The sequence below is a fragment of the Zeus faber genome (genome assembly GCF_960531495.2).
Source record: "Zeus faber genome assembly, chromosome: 7".
Classification (NCBI taxonomy): Eukaryota; Metazoa; Chordata; class Actinopteri; order Zeiformes; family Zeidae; genus Zeus; species Zeus faber.
The window spans coordinates 23,216,792-23,238,036 of record NC_137203.1 but is presented as its reverse complement, the minus strand read 5'-3'; the positions used below and the strand labels follow the sequence as shown (position 1 = coordinate 23,238,036).

Below are 21,245 nucleotides of genomic sequence, written 5' to 3'. Positions count from 1 at the left end.
CCGGTTAAGTAGTCGTAAAAGAAGACAATCCGGAAGCAAAACAAAACAAAGCCATCTGGCTTAGTCAGTTGAGTTTGTTTCGGTCGGTTTAGAGTTGTTTCTTTTTTTTGCTCTTATCGCGTTGAGATGATGGCGTCTGGTCAGGAGCGTTGTTCGTGCTGCTCCCATCAGTCCAGCTCGCCCAGTGTTTGCCAGACATTAGATGAAATGGATTTTGAAAGAGGTGAGCGGTCAAGAAAGCTCGACAAGCAGCTGCCAGCTTCCCGTCTCCATGCACCCTGTGTGTTCAGGAGTGAAACCCACTGAGCTTACTGCGGATGAGTTCTTATTAGTTATATGATAAGTTCAAATCCAATTGACTGAACCTCTTCCCTGGCAATGGGAAATTATAACACTGCTTTATTTGTTTGTGGAAACGATACACATATTCAGTTGCAATTCTGAACTGTGTTTTCTTTATGCAGGTATCTGGTCTGCTGCAATGGATGGGGAATTTGAGAGGGTTGAATCCTTGGTAAAGAAGGGCATAGACCCAAACCTTAGAGACGCATCCAAGTACACCGCTTTGGTGAGGGTGCTGAAAAGACTGTTTTTAAAAATGTCTGTTTTGGTTTTTTTTTTACTTTGTGCTGAATACTACATTTCTGTGTAATTTCCCTCTTAGCATTATGCCAGTCGCAGTGGTCATCTCAATGTTTGCGATTTCCTTCTTCGAAGCGGTGCTTGTCCATCTCCCCAGACGCCGGGCGGTGCCACTCCACTCCACCGTTCAGCATACTGTGGTCATTTGGATGTAGTCAGGCTCCTCCTCCACTACCGGGCAGATCCACTGCTCTGTGACGGTGACGGTGCCTCCCCTTTACACAAGGTACGTCCCACTGTGCTACAATAATATAAGACAGCCAGTAGGCAAGACACATTTATTTGTATATGACATTTCATACACTTGTGCAAGTGTACTTTGCGTCAGGCATAAAATACATATATCAAAGAAAAGATCAATAAAAGCATATAAATAAAAAGCTAAAAACAGATAAAAATGTAATAAAATCACACAGATAACAGGTTAAAGTGCAGTTTAAAAGAGGCCTACTCAGATGCACCCATTTCAGATAATCTGGGTGTAGCATTGGAATCAAATGCTGCTACTGTGTTGAGTCTTAACTGAAGATACAGTTATTAGACCAATCCCAGAAATACATCCTCAACGATGTGTTTTGGCCCCAAGCCATTAAAAGATTTGTAAATGAGCAGCGGTATTTCAAAATCACAACCAGGGCAGAGACCTTACTGCCGTAATGTGTCCAACAAAGTTTAATTTGTTTTGGTAGAGCATAACAACTTAGGTATTCATTCCATCTGCCACCCCCCCCCCCCCCCCCCTCCCTATGAAACGGATGAGCAGGCTGCAGAACAAGGTCATGAAGAAGTCTGTGAGCTGCTTCTCCAGCACTGCCCCACCCTCCGGAGCAACACGAACAAGAAGCTACAGCTACCTCACCAGCTGGCAGCGGACAGTCGCCTACAGGACCTTTTGAGACCTCCACTATGACACGGGATACATGGAATCTGCAGTGTGCCACGTCTGCATTTATTCCGATGGAAAGGAAACCTGTGTACGCTAGTCTGCCTTTCACCATTTACTCAAGACAAGATGTTCCTGTCTGACATGGATCTTCGTCAGGATCCTGAATCCCAATGTGCAAGCAGAAAACGCTGTTCCAAAAAATACTTGTGCCAACGTGCCAACTATTCATACAACTTGTATATACTATGGGTTACCTTTTTTATGTCAAAATATACTCTCATGAACCATGAAACAGAAGAGCGGGTACAACATTAGTATTTTGTTTCTACCATGATAGCCTCACCCCATTTTCAGATTTTTGCTTAGTTTATTACACTAACAGTGTGCCAAACACCTCAACCACAGAGATCTGGGAAAAAAAAATAAACTAGGTGGTACTAGACTCCACATGTTAATGTTTTCTTGCTTGTACTTTTAATCAGATGGTGTGGTGTTAGAATTTAACTCAAATTTTCTCAATTGGAAAGTAATCCGTCATTTCCCCCTGGGGATGAATAGTCTTCTCTTATTTTATCTGATCTTATCTTACTCACCCTCAGCTTGAAAGCTCAATAGTGGTCCATGAACAGATGCATTTACTGAAAGAATGAACAAAAAAGAATCAAGACAAGTTCAACCATCCCACCACTGTCTAAATCCAAGAGCCTAAACATTGAAAAACAAACCCTTCTATTTGGTTTTAAGTTAATATGTTGCTTTGAGCTACTTTAAAAGTCCCATTCTTGAAGAATGCGGAGGTAGAGGCATTGGTTCAGGAAGTTGACTGCCTATTCATTGCCACTTTAATTGAGGTCAAAAGGCGAAGATTCCTGTGATGCTCTTTTGACCAAAGTCATTAACTGGAGAAATCACTCCCATATACGCAGACAGTACTGCTATTCTGTATTTGCCCAGACACGAAAGTGATCTAAAGCAAGTCCACGGGCTTCTGATTAAGTTTATGTATCAGCAATTTCACTGTTAATATGCATCCATTGGCCTGAAGAAATGGAACTCAATAGTATCTTACAGAATGCTGAATGCCTTACTAACTGTTTTGCACTATAAACTGCCGCATTAAGATGGTGATCTCCTGGGTTCCTGTTATTTGGTCGTCTGCTCCGAGGCGGCTCCACGGCCCAATGCGCAATCGTGTTTGCTCAAAACTAGATCGGCTTGACTATGACCACCATTTATATACAAACGAGGAAAATAAATGTTACAGCCCAAAATACACTGTCTGGTATGCGTCTTGCCCTTTTGATGAATTCTGTACACCACCCGTCGCGCGTTCCTGTTCCCCCGGGCGCAGTACTTCGGTTCAACCAGCAGAAGGAGCATCGCTTCAACGGTTACTTTGCCTTCTTCACAGGGCGCTCCACAACTGCACCTCGGCCCTGCGGCTCTCAGCTTTCTAGGGCTGACCTCCTTCACCACGCTCCTCCGGTGACGTACTGAGCAGTTGTTAAAATAGTGCAACCAGCTGATGATAAAGTAATAAGGTATGAGGTGACCTTTGTGGCCAGACTGCATATTAGATCAAACTCCCCAACTGGGGAATCCCAGTGGTCGGTAACAAGCTACCGAATGTTTGCTAAAAGAAAGCATTTGCTAATAGCTGTGGATTAAGAAATAAATTGTTCAGGCTTCTTTTTTTTGTGTGTGTGCTTTGAATTGCTTTTCATTCTCTCAAGTCTTAGAAACCGTCATGCATTGGACCACTTCAGCTTGTCCTCGCCATTAGCCAATTAGCAATGACAAAAGTGTCTTTGTACCTGGTTTGGCAACAAAAACCGCAAACGTTTTTTTTGTTTTTTTTCTAACTGCCAAGAGTGAGGGTTGATTGTAGTCTTAAAGTTTTTGGAAGGAAAACCCCCGTCAAAAAAAAAAAAAAAAACCCAAAAAACATAAAACCTTAATCCAGGCTGCCAACATTTATAAGCACGCGGTCCTTTGTGGAAACTGTTGCTCAGAAACGTTTTTTAAAGCTATTTCTAGACACTCATCTGTGTGAGTAACGTTGACGTTAAAACACGTTTATTCATATTTTATATAAATGAATTAGGTTGACGTTGAACAGTTTTATCCCGGTCTCACATTCAGATCTGTCTCGTTCAAATCACACAGAATTATACACACACACACGCACACAGACAGTGTTTTTATTTTGTCTCTGCTGCTGCGTCCCTACGGAGTCAGAGTAAATATGGCCTCGCGACGGCAACCGCACGCTGCCGTCTCAGAGACTTTCATTGGGTCCAGTGGTGGGTGGTGTTTCCATTGCAACCTTCAAACCACATCCAGTGCCGTGACTGGAGGGGTGCCAGGCCACATCTGGAGCTCATTGCAGCTGAGCCACACTGCACAAGGAGATGGGGTGGGGTTGGTGGGGGTGGGGTCGGTGGGTGTGGGGGGCGGTGAGTGGATGTCAGTTTAGAAAACCAGGCCAAGTGTTTACACTAAAGCTGTTTAAACTCATTGACAAGTACCTCCCTCCACACAGCTAAGGAGCTGTTGGGTAAATCACCTGACTTGAATGCCCCATGTACGTGACGTTTATGGCCTTTTTGCTTTGGTCAGTGTGAGGACTTTGGTTTGGAAGTTATTGACGTTCATTTTGAAAATTGAAATGGCCCACCAGCATTATCATTATTATTCCCTTATTAGTTGACGGTTTTGGTCCAGCGAGCTGACTAGAATAGTCACTGCAGTCTGCCAAATTCTGTGTGAGATAATCAAAGTTGATGTCTTAGATTTGCTAGTAGTGAGCGTGATAATGAAAACCCTATGTGTCACTGGGTGAAGTCGAAGTGGAATGTTCAAAGGCCTCATTCTTTTTTTTGATATGTTTTCATAGGCTGGTTTAAATTTAAGAGCTGTTTGCCCCCTTTGTATGAAAAACGCTGCAAAACCATCTCGTGAAAATGAGCTGCTTTGTTTAAAAAAAAAGAAAAAAGAAGAAAACGAGACCACCCTTTACTTCTTTTCTTCCGCCTTCAAAACAAAACCTACTCCGTGCTTTGTTGATACCAATGTTACCGTGGATGATCTCTAGGCAAACCCTCGCTTTTCTTCCCCCGAGAGTCGACATTTTGATTTTCAAACCTTGTATTGTGGGGAGTCGGGCAAAGACTTCTCGAGACGAGGAATTTGGATTACAGCTCTGTTTAGTGAGATTTATTTGGAAAGCAATGAAACTTCCTGGCCCTGGAACCCACTTCCACCATAATGAGCCCAAGTTAAACCAGGACTGGATGTTATTTCCCTCAAAAATAGAAGGTGGTCTGAGTGCCACGCCAGTGTTGCAGATTCAAAGTTAGCACCAGATCGGTATGTTAAACAGAGCGTTTGGTGTGGTCATGTTCTCGGATGTTTTTCTAACAATTCTTGTGCATGAAGATGTCCTGTCTTCTATCCATAAACAGTGTATTAAGATTATATAAATATAATATAAAAATATATACACGTATATATTACTATTATATACAGTTCAGCTTTTTATTTTTTGAGTTGATATCTTTTTTTTCCATGTGATGCGCTGTCGTTGCCTGGATGACCCCAAGCCTCAGCTTGTCAGTGTCAGCTCAGGTCTGAAGGCTGTTTTTGGCACCAAGTACACCTGACACACAAGCCATCAGCCCACAGGGGCTTGTTGTCTATTTAGTTACATATCCTAATTTTTCCTTTGCACCGCTGTGATTTTCGCTTCACTGTTGAATTGTATCTCGATGCCTATCTCCTGCTTGTCGCAACATTTCAATTTCTCCCAAAGGGATAAGGTGCAATCTGATCCATTCATCCATTCGGTTTTATCATAACGGTGTACCATTGTGCTGCGCGTTTGCTCCCTTGATTTCAGTTGTACTGTTGAGATATGATGTTTACGTAGTTAAACAGGTCATAAACAGGTTAAACGATTAAGCAGCCGTTGACCCGATGCACCTGTGGAAGACCAGTGCAAGCTAAAGACTGGTTCCCTCGGTCTCCCAGTTGCTTTGGTGGAGCAACACCAGGACACACAGCATATGATCAGGTATAGGACTGGGAGACGGGAAAGCCATTAAAGTTCATTGGAGCGCCACCCCCCAAATGATCTCATCTCCATTTGGGGGAGGGATAGAGGGTTGAATCACACTCTGATTGTGTCTATAAGGGGTGTGTGTGTTTGTGTGGGGGTTTGGGGGGGGGGGGGGGGGGGGTCACCATAATCAAATCTACAGGAGCTGCTCCTCTCAGAACCTACGTAATCCAATTGGGGTCCACTCCCACTTCAAAGCAGCATGTTGTCTTATGATTGACGTGATGTTTGAGATCTTACGGTTACACTTTCCAGGTCAGCAGGCGACAAGAGCCATGGCTCTGGGCGGACTGCAGCACCTCTCTTTGCTCTCTTTCCTCGCAATCAGCACCGTTACTGTCAAAAATGTCAGGCTTATCTTGTCATTGAGCCAAGAACAAATAAGAAACCTTATGATGAATTGTCTTCAAAGACCTGGCCAGCATATATCACCAAGAGAAACGGCATCTCCTGTATTTCGTTTGACTCCTATTCCAAATACAGATGACCAGAAGATCCTCACCCAGAAGACTCTCAGGCTTGCATACTGAGCACATTGTCAGGATTTATGGGATATATTGTATTCTTAAGCCAGTCCCTACATTCCTGGAATTAATCATTTTTGTGCGAGGGTGTGGAGGTATCTCTTTAACTCCATTGCAGTGTAAGCAAGTTGAAGTTTTTGAACGTGGGACATTTATTTGGCAAGAGATGCTCTAGTTACAATGTTCTGCTGCATCACATATTGAAAGACCTGATTCTCCTACTTCATGCTATGTACAGAACCCATCTGTTCTTTTTTTCTTTAATTCCAACAGATAAGCATTCGGTGCAGAGAGTATTTGTTCTGGGGAACATTCATTTTTCAATGAATGGTTAAGTTAACATTCAGTAGACTCTGGGATAGACGGATTGGGGTGCTTTCGTATTGATTATGGAGATGCAATCTCTTCAAAAGCACAGTCAGACAAACCATACATAAGCGCTGCCATATGAGTCACGGGGAGAACTAACCAATCTGTCGGTATTATACATCAAGTTCCCATCATGCAAAAGTATAGCAGTAAATCAGCTAAGCTTGAATCGCTGGCCAAATCCACAAGATTTGAGCAACTCCACTGACCTTAATCACCCATTTGACTTGTTTACTATGTTTATAGGTTATAAAACTGTTGTGTTTTAAAGATGCATCTGGAAATCTGATAAAGAGGCGGCTGAGTCACAAAAAAAACCCCTATTCTCTGAAATTACAAAACAACCCTAAGCCAAAACTTGAGTCTCATTTTAAGTCTCAGCAGCAAGGGCAGGATCATACTGATTCACATAGTGAGTCAGCCAGCATTATTGGCTGTCGTAGTTATTCATGTGGGTGTCACCCACTTTTTATTGTACTAGCCGGTAGTCTGGAAATCCTAACTGTCATATGCCAACTGAAACAGACACAAAATGAAAGGAAATATGTGTATAGTCATGAAAGTGTGGATGGTGGTGAAAGACGCATTATTAAAAATGAATAAAAAATGTTAACAGAAGGGGTGCAAATACAATAGGTGTATGTTGCAAGTAGGCAGGAAGCTGGGTGGATGTTGTTGTTTCGCAAGCCGAGTCCGAATGCCAACCACACCAAATAGTGTCATCTACAATGAATAATTATTCACAGCTAAAACAATGGAGCTGTCAGTTCATCACCGCTGCCGCATTCATCAATAATTGTATCAACGCATTAAACAGAAGCGTAGTCACAAAGGGGGAGACAGCGCTCTTATTCAGTGTAAATGACAAGGGAACGCAACACCACGCTTGCACGTGTAATTGAACAAGATGATTACGCTGATGAACTAAGGCTCACAGGAGCATACCGTCCCTCTGTCAGCAGGTGCCCAGCACACACTGGCCTATTCATATGCGCATTCCTGTCTCTCCACTCGGAGCCCAGCAGGTCCCTCCCGGGCCACTCAGTACAGGGCCTGACGCACACAAAGGGTCTTCAATCTGCCTCAGACAACAGCCAGCATAAAGACCCGGAAAGCCACAACAGCGTGATGTCAAAGAGCGGGGCAGGGGTAGCGTTTGGAGCTGGGGGGCCCTACGCGGGATCGGGGCACCGCTGATGGATGGATGAGGGCTGGGTTCAGTCAATGTAGGAGAGGGACTGACTGAGGTTTTCTCCGCGTAAAGAAGGATATTTGTACTTGATCCGGGTGACAATGGAATGCAAACAAGGGGAGGAAGGACAATAAAACACCACTTTTGGATGTGAAGAAGCTGCTAGGGAAACGGCCATGCAAAGCGTCGCGGCGACAGATATTGTTTAGTCTGAGTGTTGCATGACCTGCTGTTTGTTCCCATGCTGATGTGCGGGCTCGCTTCCCTTCAGTTTGCTTTTGCATAAGGTCTTCTCAGCTTTGATAGTGTCCGGCACATTTCCTTACACTGAAAGGAAGAGAAGAAAGATCAGAAATGGCCCGCCTTGTCTTAAAAACAGCCTGTGTGTCGAGGCTGAGCTTTTGTCTCTTACAGATTCAACCGACAGGCAGTGCCAGGCCGGCTTATCGGAAATAATGTAGATGAATAAAGTAAATTATGTCTTGTAAATGAACACTGCTGAGAGTGCAGTTATAACCCTTCTTTTGTCCTATTCCTCAAAACTATCAAGCTGTTAAATAATTCATAAAATTGAGCAAATTGCATTGATTCATTGTTCCGAATCTTCATTTTATAACCCTAGTTTTGTCTTCAACAATGACCCTCACTGTATGTGAGCTAATGTTTTCTTAGTGACCCAGGCACATCAATATCACAGTCAAAGGTTAATGATTCATTGATATTCTTATTTGTGTGTGTATATATATATATATATATATATATATATATATATATATATATATATATATATATATATATATATATATAAAAAAAGCTCCTGATTGAACATTCTGGCCTTGGGGTTATTTTTCACCCTTTCACCCAAGGCCTCACTTTTTCACTTTCACGAGACACCAGTAGGGTAAAGAAATCCATGTCCTCCCCACTGGAAGACTGATGCAGATGCAGCAATGCATTTTCTGTCGCCATCGGCATATGCTACGAATTTTGCCACGTTGTTTATGCATTTTACTAATTGTATTATGTCGTCAGTGGTGTGAATCGCAGTTCAAGGAATCGCCTTATAAATCTGAACCAAACAAGTGATGACACCAAAAGTGTCTATAAAATGTGCGCTGTTTGCTGTGCCGGTACATCAAAGATCTAAGGCGTGTACCCGAGCCAAGTTTTGGTTCTGTGAAATGGTAAGATGTGGTCAAATTGCGCACATGTACATTCAACTCTCACTGTAAGTTGCCCTAGTAAATATGGTTCGGTTTCACCCTGGAATTTATACAGACCATACATTCGCCCTTCATTCATCTGCTTTATTGCAACAGCTCTCTTTTAACTTTCACATCCACTCCAGTTCAAAGTGTATTTAACAATGTGGCTCAGGCAGATTTACAGGAATTAAAAACAATTCATTGCAGGAAGAGAGAATCCATCATTTAAACACGCAACGCGCTGACAAAATGCAGACTGACATAAAAATAAATTTCATATGACTTATCTTTGGTTTAAGAGCTTTGTTGAGTTTTTTTGATTCCAACACTTTATTAACAGTATATAATTATTAATGAATTATATTGAGCACTGCAAATAACCTCAGGATATAAGAATTCCGTAAACACATAATACAAAAAAGAAAGATAATCTAAGATCATCTAAATTCAAAATTCCAAAACTGCTAATGTCTTGTAAATCGTCATTTTGGTTCATTTAGTATTGATGCATGAAGTGTTACCTAAACCAACCTCCCACAAGACGTGAAGTCCTCATTTTAACGTTATTTATAATCAAAGTTGGCTGTTTTGGTCATGGCGTAGTGAAGTATGACATCATGGTAGAGACAACTTGACTGCAGCAAATCCCAAGAGCTTTGGTCTGGATTCCAAAACTATGACAATAGATTGTTAGTGAGACGTTAGAGAAAATGAAATCAGCCAGCTAAAATTGTAGATGCATTTTCCAGCGTTCTGCAATCCAAAGGAAATCTATTTACTTTGTCACTATTCAGCAGAAACTTGCATACATGTTATGACCAGTGGTGACTTTACATCCACACTATATACATACTAACACAGCCATGTTAATGCAAAGGTAAAACACGTTGGAACATTAATCCCTCAGCCCCTTCTTTCATCTAAATACTGAGCTGGGCTTCGTGTGTCTCTGCAGCATCAGTTATCAATCATTTGTAAATGGGGACTTGAAATCAAAGACCATATGAGGTCTTCAGATATATATGCGATGTGTGTTTGATCAGGCAGAGGGAGCTTTTATGCTTGTGCTGAGTTGCCAGATGCATTTGAAATTCTGAGGGTCTTTGAAATGCTGCCAATGCATATGATCCTTATGTGGCCACAATAAAAGCATTCTATAGCTGCACTGGACAGGAAGCTGATTAAAACCATTATTTCCTACGTTACCTTTAGAGTAATTGGCATTCATTCATCTTATCTGTAAGCCCATGGAAGCTTGACGAAAAATAAGGTTATATTACTGTTTATATTTACTAACTTCATGCTGGTCTAAATTACACATAATTGGGTTGGATAACAGCCTAAAGTCATTTATACATTTTGACTACTTCACCTAACATTTGCAAATGTAAGGCATTCAAATGCTTCATTTCAAAGAGCTTATCCAAATCAAGGCTTCAAAGCAATGTTTTTAATCCAATTTACATTTCCCGGCTTCAGTAGTTTTTTTTGCTATGTGTAATTTGCAAATGGACATGAAAGAACGGCCGTATGTATATGTGACAAATAATCTCTTGAACTTGAACTTGAATATATGTAAAATCTAGTTTATTTGAGGAAGAGTCATAAGGCATACAGTACACAATACACATAAAATAACTTGGATTAGGGGTATGGGCTTTTTTAATAAACACAAGACAATACCCGAGGCTCATTTTTCTATGTTTTTTTATTTATTTATTTTTTAATTTATTGTGAATGATTTTAGCAATGAGAGCTCAAATGTAACACCTAAATCATGGCATGTCAACTATATTCTGGTGGGGGCCAGACTTTTAACCTGCTACCAGATAAGGGTGAAAGGGTGAAACAACATTGTGAAACCTTAAAGAAGAAAATGAACAATTTTATCAGTTTCCAAAAATCGAAAAACTCACTGTAAAGTAAGAACAAATACTAAACATTCAATTAAACAACCAGCTTCTCCTATTCTCTGTTTTATTGTGTTTGTTGTGTATTTCTCAAAGTGTGTATAAAGTCTCTGTCGCAATGTAGCTTGAACGTTATTCTCCCTTGTAAGTCGCTTTGGATAAAAGCGTCTGCTAAATGACTAAATGTAAATGAAGATTTATGCAGTGGGCCAGTCTCAATTTATACCCAGTTCACACACTCCATTGACCTAAGTGATGTCTGACCATCATTCATTTTATTCACGTCAGTAAAATATCTTTCTTGGTGGGGAAAAAGAAAAAGAAAATCTAAAAAGCCTATCATTTACCAGAAAAGAAGTTCGAAATACATCCGAAGGGGGTTCTTATCCATAAAAAAAAAAAACCCTGGAAAATAAACACTGTATCTTGATTTAAAAAAAAAGAAATAAATACAAATTGAAAAAAATCGAAGCCTATGGGCGTGGAACTTCAATCCCCATAACGCACCGCGGCGGCGAGCCTGCTGGGTGGAGGTGTTGGGTGGCAGGGGGAGCCAGGTCTCTTCCAGCCGGAGAAGGATGCGCACATTCTGAGATTGGAGGGGGAGGAATGCACCGGTCCGTACAGCATTGACGCCCGGAACCCTCTGGATTTTGGAGCCGCAGCCGCAGCCGCGGTGATCTTCGCGTCGCTTCCCGCGCCGTGCGAGAGCGCAAAGTTGGTTCACTTCGGGACTTCCCCCCCCCACCGGAGGGGAACCGCGACCGCGAAACTCCCGCAGAGCCCGACTGGCGGGCACGAACCGTGTTTTTTTTTGTTTTTTTTTGGGGGGGGGGGTTAGTTTTCCACGTCGTGAAAGCCTCGGGACGCCGAGCCTCCCCGAAAAAAAACAAGTTTGTTCTTTAAGTCGTGTACGCGAAACCACACTTGGCTTCAGCGAGGTTTAACTTTATTTCTCGTTTGTCTTTTTGTTGTTTTTCTTTCTTTTTTTTTCCCTCCCTCGTCGTTTTTACGCTCCGCCGAGCGTTCGGCGCTTTCGCGGAGCGAGGGGGCACCGCGCATTCTTTTGACGCTCTCCGCCTCGGCGTAAAGTTGGTCGAACATGCGCAGCACACCGGCGAGCGCGTCGGGATTCGGGGTGGGTTCGCCGAAGTAACACCGGGGACGCGAGGGCGATCTGGACGTATGCGCCCGCTGGACGCTTCCACCGCCTGAACCTCGGCCCGGGAGTCAAAAAGGTGAGTGCAGATATGTGTGTCGCTCTGATGTGGTTCCAGTTGAATTGTTTTGGGGTTTTTTTTTTCTTTGTTGGATGTGTGTGTGTGCGTGTGTGTGAACATGTTGGGTGCCCGTTGTTTTTCTTCGCTATGATCCGCCTCTACGTAAAAGATGTTTAAATTGAGGATTTTGAGACTTTTGTCTCCAGCCTCTTTCCAGAGGGGAGCTTTAACCACCATTTTGAAACCAACTTGTGCAAATGGGTATTATTAATCGGGCCCCCCCCCCCCCCCCCCCTTAAAATGAAGCATTGGAAACACACTCATGTCTAGAATGAAGTCCCCGCTCTGGTTTAAGGCCCGTTTCAATCCAATCTATATATATTCAATGGAAATTAACATGAAATTGTCTACTTTGTCCAGTGTCATCAACTTCTAAATTAAAGCACTTGACTAGTTTAGTGTCTATAGCACATTGTATAGGTCAGGAGTTGTATTTTGTATTGGCTTAAGAGTATGTGGTTTGTTAAAAATTCTTCCAGGCCACTGTCATCTTATCCACCATCAACCACATTTACAAATTTATATTTGTGCTTTCTACCGCCAATGAGTCACCAGGCGGAAGAAAAGTCTGTTTTCTGGATTACGATGACATAATGAAAAACTTAAACTCAGATTGGCGGAGTTCAGCGTTTCCCTTTGCGGCATTTAACTAAGGACAAACACGGCGCAGGCCTACCACATTACGTCTATCACGGAGTTTGGGGTCGCGGGGCTCTAGGTGTTACCGTTTAAAATGGGAGAGAAAATGAACGGTGTTGAGGGGGGGGGGGAAACCCCAACAGGTATCAGTTCAGCACTCTTCGGTGTTGAACTGAAGAGCGGTAGATGAGAACAATACGGCTGCCCTTTAATTTACTGGGCTGGCTGACTGGCATGAAGTTACCTGGTCTGTGTAATCATATCTACTACGACTAAGTCAAGCTTTCCGTGGAAGCTGTCTGTGTGTGTGGACGTTTGCCTAGGAGGCTAGGTTAGGGCTGTGTGTGTTTTTTTTTTTTTTTTCCAACCAGTGAAATACTTTGATACCAGTAACAATTATAGGGAGGGGAGGGGGGGTTCTAGCGTCCGATTTCACCCCTTATATATTGTACCATATTTATGCTATGAACCCAGTTTAACTTCAGAGATCTTTTAATGTCGCCATAATAACCAGAAGGGCATGGTGTTCACGCTTCCAGTCAGTGATTCAATTCCCAGTGGGACCACCTGCCAAGAATGATAATAACTCTGAGCACCGAAGGGGACTTTGGATAAACTGTCAACTAAATTCAATACTTAATGTCAGCCTGTCAACTGGCATTGCTTTTCTTTTGTTGGGTTTTTTTTTTTTTTTTTACATTGGTAGAAAATTCCAGGATACATTAGATTCCGTAGTGCACCAGTGGAGAATTGATTAATCCGTGAGACAAGTATGAAATTCTTTATTTTTCCGAAAATGGTGTAGCTTTCAGAATGGACAGATGCAGTAACTTCCCCTGAACTGCAACAGCAGACAGTCCCGTCCCTGTCCATAGGGTTGACTGGGCCGAGCTGCAGAATCAGGGAGCTAAGGAATTTTATGCATGGGCGGCAGTGAACTGTAATTATGGTGCTGGGCAGCCACGCTTCAGCTTAGGCCGAGGCCTATAGCTTTTGTCTTTGTATGGTGGTGGAAGTTACACGCGTCTTATATGTAGTCATCCATCACTATTGTCAAACCCTCTGTTTAACTGAGTGTTCAGGCAAATGTTTTTATTATTTTTTATTTTTTTTTGCAATTTTTGAAATGATTTTGGAAGTCATTTTTTCTGCTGCTCTGTATGCAATAGCAGCAAAATATCGATAACCTAACATAATTTTCCCCCTGAGAACAATACTCCAGCTTTTGTATATTAAAAGTATAAAATCAAGATAGGTTCTCACAATGGAGATGTAATATAAATATTAGTGTGAGGTGAGCTAAAAAGGGAAAAAATATTGCCAACAATATATGGCATATCTTTCATTATTTTCTCGCGATGAAAATGTAGCCATATACTTTCATATACTTTCTAAGATGATCTGCAATTCATTCTAGCTAAGCACTAACTTGTCCTCGAGTACAAGCTGAGCTTTGCCGTGGCTATGAGTCGTTAGACAACCAAACTACTGCAGGGGGGCTTCCAGGTGTGTAATGGGAATGTGTGTAACCCCCACCCCTCAGGGACAATTTGCCCACACCATCGGTGTTAAACAGAATCTGTCCTCAGTCAGTGTGGCTGCTGGAAAAGCAAAACAAAGCCTCACTTACTCTGTGAATAAAAAATATAGACAGGGTAGGCTATTTTCTTGCTTTTTTCTTCAGTATCACCCAAGTATATTTAAGCAAATAATCTTATTTAAGCATACCCCATTTTTTGATTATTATTTGTAAATGTCCCAAAATAAGCACACTTTGAAATACTCTTTCAAGTCATTTCAATCTAAACTGACACCATGTCACTTTCAGGAATGACTAAGAAGGTGTGGTGAGTGTCTCTGATTTAACTTTTTTTTTTTTTCAAGCTCAATTTTCATCCGCACAACTTTCCTCCTGCTCAGCTACCTCTGGTTTTGGAGAAAGGAGCTTGGATTAGCAATTCTCTGATCCACTGTTATATATGGGTGGGCATTTCTCCTGCTTCCACTAAATAGGATCAATTCGACTTAATGGCAGGGCCAAGGAACGTATGGGAATGGCATTTACATGGGATTCACAGCTTGCTATGACTGAAACATACCTGAGCCTTCTGATATTTAGCAACTTACTTTTATGCCCTTCCCCTATTAGACAAAAATACTATATGCATGTACTGTTGTCTTATTGGTCTCATATTTATAAAAGCCCAGGGAACATGGTCCGCTGCTGGCTGTTTGGACTTCCTTGTGTCTGGCAGCAGAAGTAGATTTCTTGGATCCGTACCAAACACTGACTCACTGCTCACAGAGCCGGGGTGACCAAGCTTCTTTATCCCCTTTGGACACTGCCTGAGCCCACTCAGCTGCCGGAACACTGCGCCATTCTTGGAAAGTGAAATTGGATTGGGTTTGAGGGGAACACAATAGACGTTTGAGCGATGGACACTTTCAGAAACAATTGCCTCAAAAAAAACAACAAAGCTTTCTCAAACTGTATGCTGTGAGAGTATGAGATTTGAGTTTCTTTACCCAACCTTTGACAATGTAGATGTTTGCTGGACAGCTTCTTCATGGTGTGTGTGTGTGTGTGTGTGTGTGTGTGTGTGTGTGTGTGTGTGTGTCATTGATGAGGCCAAAGTTGTTTTTTTCTCGCTTGACTTGTTAAGAGGACAGCATTTGTTTCTCCTAGCTTGATAAGCATGGGCGCAAATGGTGGTTGGAGGGTCATGTCGGGGTTGGGACCAAAACCAACTGTCAAGCAATAGATCTGTGAGTGTGGAAATGATAGCTTGGCGGCTTCTCCACAGGGGTGTCGCATAACAGGCCTTAGTTTTTTTACTCCTTAACAAATTCCTCAAGGGGGATTATGGGGGTTAGGGCCAAGTGTTAATCTCTATGGCCAGATGCTGCAGAGGTGATGATGCGAGCAGATGTGCCTATGAGGGTCGTGCACTGCACATGATAATGTATCTGTCCTCAGCCCAACCATGGGCTACCACCAACCACGGGCTATCAGCAACAGTATGGCTCCCTGACCAACAATGGTCTAAATAGCAACAATGTTTTTTAGTTCCAGTTGCTAATTCTACAAGATAAATGTGGTTTTCTAAAAAAGAAATGTTTCATTTTAGTAAAATGGGCATTGAGTAAGTAGACAAGTTGCATTGTGCATTATCAAAGCTAGCCTAATGCCCCACATTTCCTTATCAAAGACTTTTCGTGCAAGAAGGCCAGTTTTCCAGTATTTACTTTGGACCCCTTTTAACATGCAAAACTTATTTTTATTTAAAAAATTTCCCAGTGCAAGTAAAATAAGAAAATTTGATTTTTGTTGTCAAGATTTTAAATCTAGCAATTTTAGTAGATTGTGTGCTGATGGGTTTGGCTTTGTCAAAGGAGTGCTACCAAGTGTGGGGTTCTGATCAAACACATTCAGATTGTGAGTTAATCTTCACATAGTGGTTGTAAACTGCTTCCATTTTTTTTTTTTTTTTTTTCATTCTTTGTTTTCCTCCTTTCAGCATTGCACTGCTAATTCCCCACGGCGGATGCCCCAAAAGTCTGAATGGAGTTCCAATCGCAAAGAAGCCAACAGTTGTAGCTCCCACGACATGATGCTGGTGGGGCCTAGTATCCTACTGTACCTGGCTTTGCTTGCCCATATTTTGCCAGTCCAGTCCCGGCCTGCTAATGCTGATGAAGGTAAGATGGCTTTGCTAACTTTATTTATAAATACATTTTTTGTGCTTCCATGTATTTACCAATGTTTTCTTTGCTTTCATAGATTGATTGAAATACTTTGAAATGTATTTCCTTGTGAATGCTGTTAATTTAAAAAAAAAAAAAAAGCTTGATTGTTTTAGAACGTTGAATCAACATTGGTGTCTTTGAAATATTCAGTATGTTATTTCTGCAGCAGATATATTATAACTCTGGTTATAACTATTGGGTTTGTGGACTTTTAACCAGACATAATTCATCTATTGATTCTAATACACTTCCTTCATTCACACCGGTAATACAAAGAATCTTTTTTTTCCCGAAAGTGAACAGAACAATGGTATAGGGTTATAAGTCAGCCTGACCCCATGGTTGCACAAGTTTGAGTTCTGAAGAGGGGGGAAGAAGACATTGAAATCGAATCCTTAAAAATGTGTCTCTTGGATACAGTCCAGCGGTGTAATAGCTACCTAGACTTGTGGGTAGATGGGTTTGAATGTTTACACTCAGCAGTCGGAAGTGGAGCCCAGCAGAAGAATATGATAAACCCTAGCATTATAATTAGAGTAATTATGTAAGAGGGTCTCTCTTGGGCAGTAAGCCATAAAATAAACTTGGCACGGCTGTGTTTAAGCCAACAGTGGGACAGGGAGGAGTAAATGACTCCCATCTGTAGCCCAAGGGCAGCTCCACTACCTAGCAGCCCCTGCTCCTCTCCTCCTTTGTAATGAAAAGGTATTTGTTGTCACTGAGAAAGGAGTTAACTGCTAGGGAAACTATAAATTAGCTTTTTTTTTTTTCTTTTTTCCCTTGAAAGGGGGAAAATGGGAAAGAAGATGCTACTTTGAGCCCGTCCCTATCCCAAAAGATTGTGTTTCAGAGGAGAATGTTAGCTTTTTCTTCTGTCTCAGATGAGCTTAGGTACTAAATTGCCTCTGGGGTGGGGGTGTAATGCATTTGCCCTCCACCCAGTGCTCAATCACCAAATGGCCAGGTACTATCTATGCGCCCCTCTGCCTCCCCCCGCTCCCCCAACGACTCTGACTGGGAATGCACCCCCCGGCACTCCCCTGTGGTGTGACGGATGGCTTCAGCTGTCGACAAACAATCACACAAGAAGCATTTGGTTGCATTCTTTTTGTCTCAGGCGAGGAAACAAAATGGTTATATGGAAATGTGTTGGGCACGTCTTTAACGGGTGTCCTATTATTTGTTTTCCCTCTTTTTGTGTGTGTTGTTGACATAAGAAAATAATATTTACTCCATCAATTCAGTTTAAATTTCCCCAACCCCGTAAAGACTACCATTTCTTATATATTAAAAAAAAAAACAAAAAAAACCCTTCCCTTCACCTCTGTTGATTTCCCCTTGATGGGGCTAATCAGATCTAGAGATTCAGTGAAACGTGTTTGCGTTAAAATCATATCATTGTTGGGATTTGTCTTACTAGTGAAACATCCCGTGTGAGATTCAAACATCCACGGGGTAGAAGCCATTCAACTGTCAGGACATACACAAATATGGAGCTCCCAGTGGATTTTCTTTTGGCCTGTAAGATCTGCTGTCAAAGCGGACAAAAAGACACTGACCCTGCCATTGAGGGCCTGTAAGATCTTGAGTTGCCATCGCCCTGAGGCTCAGGAGTACAGCTCTGCTGAATTTCGGAGTGGGGATGAAAGTATGAGACATCTGTGCTGTAGGCGTCTGTCTTCCTTCTCTTTTGTTCAGCTAATACTCTATGTAGACCTTAAGGTGGTGTATGTCACATTTGAATGATATAGGAATAATTTAAGGCTAATTGTGGTCTGCAGGCTAGCCCTTGTAGCACCCAGGGTTACAGCATGCTGAATGTCAATAGCTGATTTGGTAGTGAAAAGGTCATTTACCAGAGCTCCCTCGGAAAGGACACTTACCCATTGAACTTTTGGGATTGCAAATAGGCATTGTGCTGTTCTTTTGCTTCCTAAGAGTTGTGCCTATTGTAACTAACCTCCCTCCACCCAACCCTGGTTTGGTCAAACCAGTGGGGGAGGCCAGCCAGAGTGTTTTCTTTTTGCTGTACACAATTAGTGCCTCTGATTTTGCTGCACTCTATGCTGTGGCGAGAGCAGGAAATCCCAACAGTCATTCACTTGGCATATTGCTTCCTATCTCAGACCTAGAGAAGGTTTTATAGACTGGCGCCAACTCTACTGGGTTTTTTTCTTCTCTTAGGCCACTCATTTTACTAAGTCTTGAACTCACAGAATTTTTTTTTCTTGTCCAAATCCTGCGGTTCATGCTCACATCTTCAACCAAATCCTTTAGTGTAATTAGGATGATTTTAAGGGATGTCAATCAGTTTTCCGAAATGGTTGGAAGAACACATGAAATGAGACTATTCCAGCTGGGTTACTCACTAAAATATGGTCCTTCATCCATTTTAATCCAATCATGGAGTCAGGAGGATTAATCAGACAAAACATCCTGATAACTAAGAGGAAACACTAGAAAGAAGAAATTTAAGGGGACCTATTTTGCTCCTTTTCAAGAAGTTAATATAGATATCTGTGGTCCCCAAAACATGCCTATGAAGTTTTTTTGCTGAAAATACCAGCAATGCATTTGAGCTATTCTGACAAGCCTCTGTACCATCCTGTTCCAAAACGGGCTGTTTCAGTATGTGCCGCTTTATATGTAAATGAGCGGTCAGGCCCCTAGTTATGTGAGCCAATGGAGTTTAAGCACAATTTCCAGGTTCTATGAGCCAATTTCACCTTATCAGTACACTAAAATCTGTTTGTGAATAGATAAGCATGAAATAAGCAACCCAGTTGCTGAATCTTCACTCATTATAGATCTACAAGGCCTAGTTAAAAGTTTGTTCCAACTTTCACTGCTGTGTCCGGAACAGCTTGGAGCACCGTGGGATACGGCGGGGCTTGGGGCTTTTTATTTTTATTTATTTATTTATTTATTTATTTTTTAATTTCATTCTGTTACAGAGACGTCGGGGGGGGGGGGGTTGAGTGTGTGTGTGTGTGTGTGTGTGTGTGTGTGTGTGTGTGTGTGTGTGTGTGAAATACTTACATTTTCCTCATCTGTAGTTTTGTCAAGGACAGTTGTTATTAATTCCTTCTTTTAAAAGATTTGTGCTGGTCTCCGCAGCAAGCAACAGAGAGGTTCCTATGCTTAGCTCTTAGCTTCAATGCTAGCAGGTCTGGGGGTGCTCCACGGGTGGAGGTACTCAGATACAGGGGGGGGGGTTCTAATTCTACTGAAGCGCTTAATGACATAGTTAAGGGCTGCAAAGCTTTGCTCGTTGCAGGACATGTTTTCTGAACTGACAGCTCACAAAAAACTCACTTGTCTTATTTCACAGTTGGTGTGTTAGTAGGCCCATGAGAGACCCAAACATACAGTATGTGCACAAGCACTGCAGAAGTGAGTTTTTTTATAATGGGTCCCCTTTAAATGTAACTTAGCGCAATGTTCGCTCCACAAATGACCATCTATGTAGGGTGTTCAGCTACTTTTTGCCACTACTTTTAACATTGACTTGAAGCTGTTCTCTATGGCCCCAATTGCTCAGAAAAAAACACATTACCATATTTACAAACTCAATGCTTTCATGAAACAAGATGCACATCTAGTCACTTGGGAAATATGCAAATTACTGATGTTGGAAATCTAATGTGCTCATGTAATGCTCAAGTATCATTCCAAATGAAGTAGACTGTTCCAGAAGAAAAACTAATTCTAGCATTTTTGTACAATGTAGCAGCATGTCATTTTTATGGTGTTCAGTGACTTTTTATGATGTCTGCAGCTAGATTAACAGCTGGAATGTTGTCACAGCCTTATCAGCAGCGTTAACATCTAAAGGGTGGGGGCCAAACACACACACAAACACACACACGCAGGCTTGGCGTTAAGGTCTGCATCCAGGTTTGGATAGCTCTCGCCCATCACATGTCTCTTCTCCTTTTTCCTTTTGGTTGTTTTTGAGGAGAAAGTTGATCCCGGCCCCCTGGCCCCTTTTCCTGCTGGGATTAAGGGCCTGACAGACATATGTGATCCAGGAAATACCTTTACTAGACCCAACTAGGGTCACCATAGCAACTGGCACTAGAACCTGCCGCTGCAGGCCCTCTCTCGCTCTCTGCTGTGCACATGCTCTCGCTCAAACCCCCCCTGGTTTTTATTGTTTGAAGGCCTTTGTTATGATGGAGGGAGGGTTTACTATGATAAGGTTTGCTGATGTTGTCCTGAGGTTATGCTATATGGGTGTGCTACCTGTGTGGAGGAAGAAGCTGTAGTTTTCAAATGCACAGGGGCCCATAAGTTGTACTGTACAGTTTAGGGCTGATATCACTTCAGCATCGTCATCGCGATGTGAGGTGTCATGTAAGGTTAATTAACTCAAACACATCATGCTACAACTTTTTTACTGCTTGATACAAAAGGAAAACTTGCACGGTTCTTATTTTCCATGATTTATCTACAGGAGAACTATGTCTGATATAACATAATTTACTCAGATTTAAGGGTTCTTTTCCAATTTTCCAAGAACCATGGATTCGACAAGACACGTGCATTTTGATTCTACTTATTGGTTCCTAACTTTTGCATGTTTCAGTCACGCTCAGACTCGTTCACCTTATGTTGTCACAATGTGGTAGCAGACGGGCAAATGTTGGAATAATCCATCCAATGAGTAATGTCCCGAAGCGCCACATTCCCCCATGTTTGTTTTCATCGCTCCCACGTCAAGATAACTTAAAA

The 21,245-nt window shown here is 42.1% G+C and overlaps 2 protein-coding genes across 4 annotated transcripts in view; both read left to right on the top strand.

Annotated features, from left to right (window-relative positions):
- The first annotated feature begins 50 nt into the window (after positions 1-50).
- ankrd39 (ankyrin repeat domain 39) lies at positions 51-2,799 on the top strand. The gene is made up of 4 exons (XM_080004106.1): positions 51-223; positions 465-568; positions 665-868; positions 1,406-2,799. The coding sequence occupies exons 1-4, from the start codon at positions 127-129 to the stop codon at positions 1,550-1,552; spliced, it is 552 nt and encodes a 183-aa protein (XP_079860232.1). The 5' UTR covers positions 51-126; the 3' UTR covers positions 1,553-2,799.
- Positions 2,800-11,447: 8,648 nt separating this feature from the next.
- The window catches only part of fgfr1a (fibroblast growth factor receptor 1a), a 28,237-nt gene continuing 18,439 nt past the window's right edge, over positions 11,448-21,245 (top strand). For all 3 annotated transcript variants that reach the window (XM_080003922.1, XM_080003921.1, XM_080003920.1), the window contains exons 1-2: positions 11,448-12,083; positions 16,283-16,463. In XM_080003922.1, the coding sequence (XP_079860048.1) occupies positions 16,310-16,463 (154 nt within the window). In that variant the 5' untranslated portion in view covers positions 11,448-12,083; positions 16,283-16,309. The remainder of the gene's footprint in view (positions 12,084-16,282; positions 16,464-21,245) is intronic.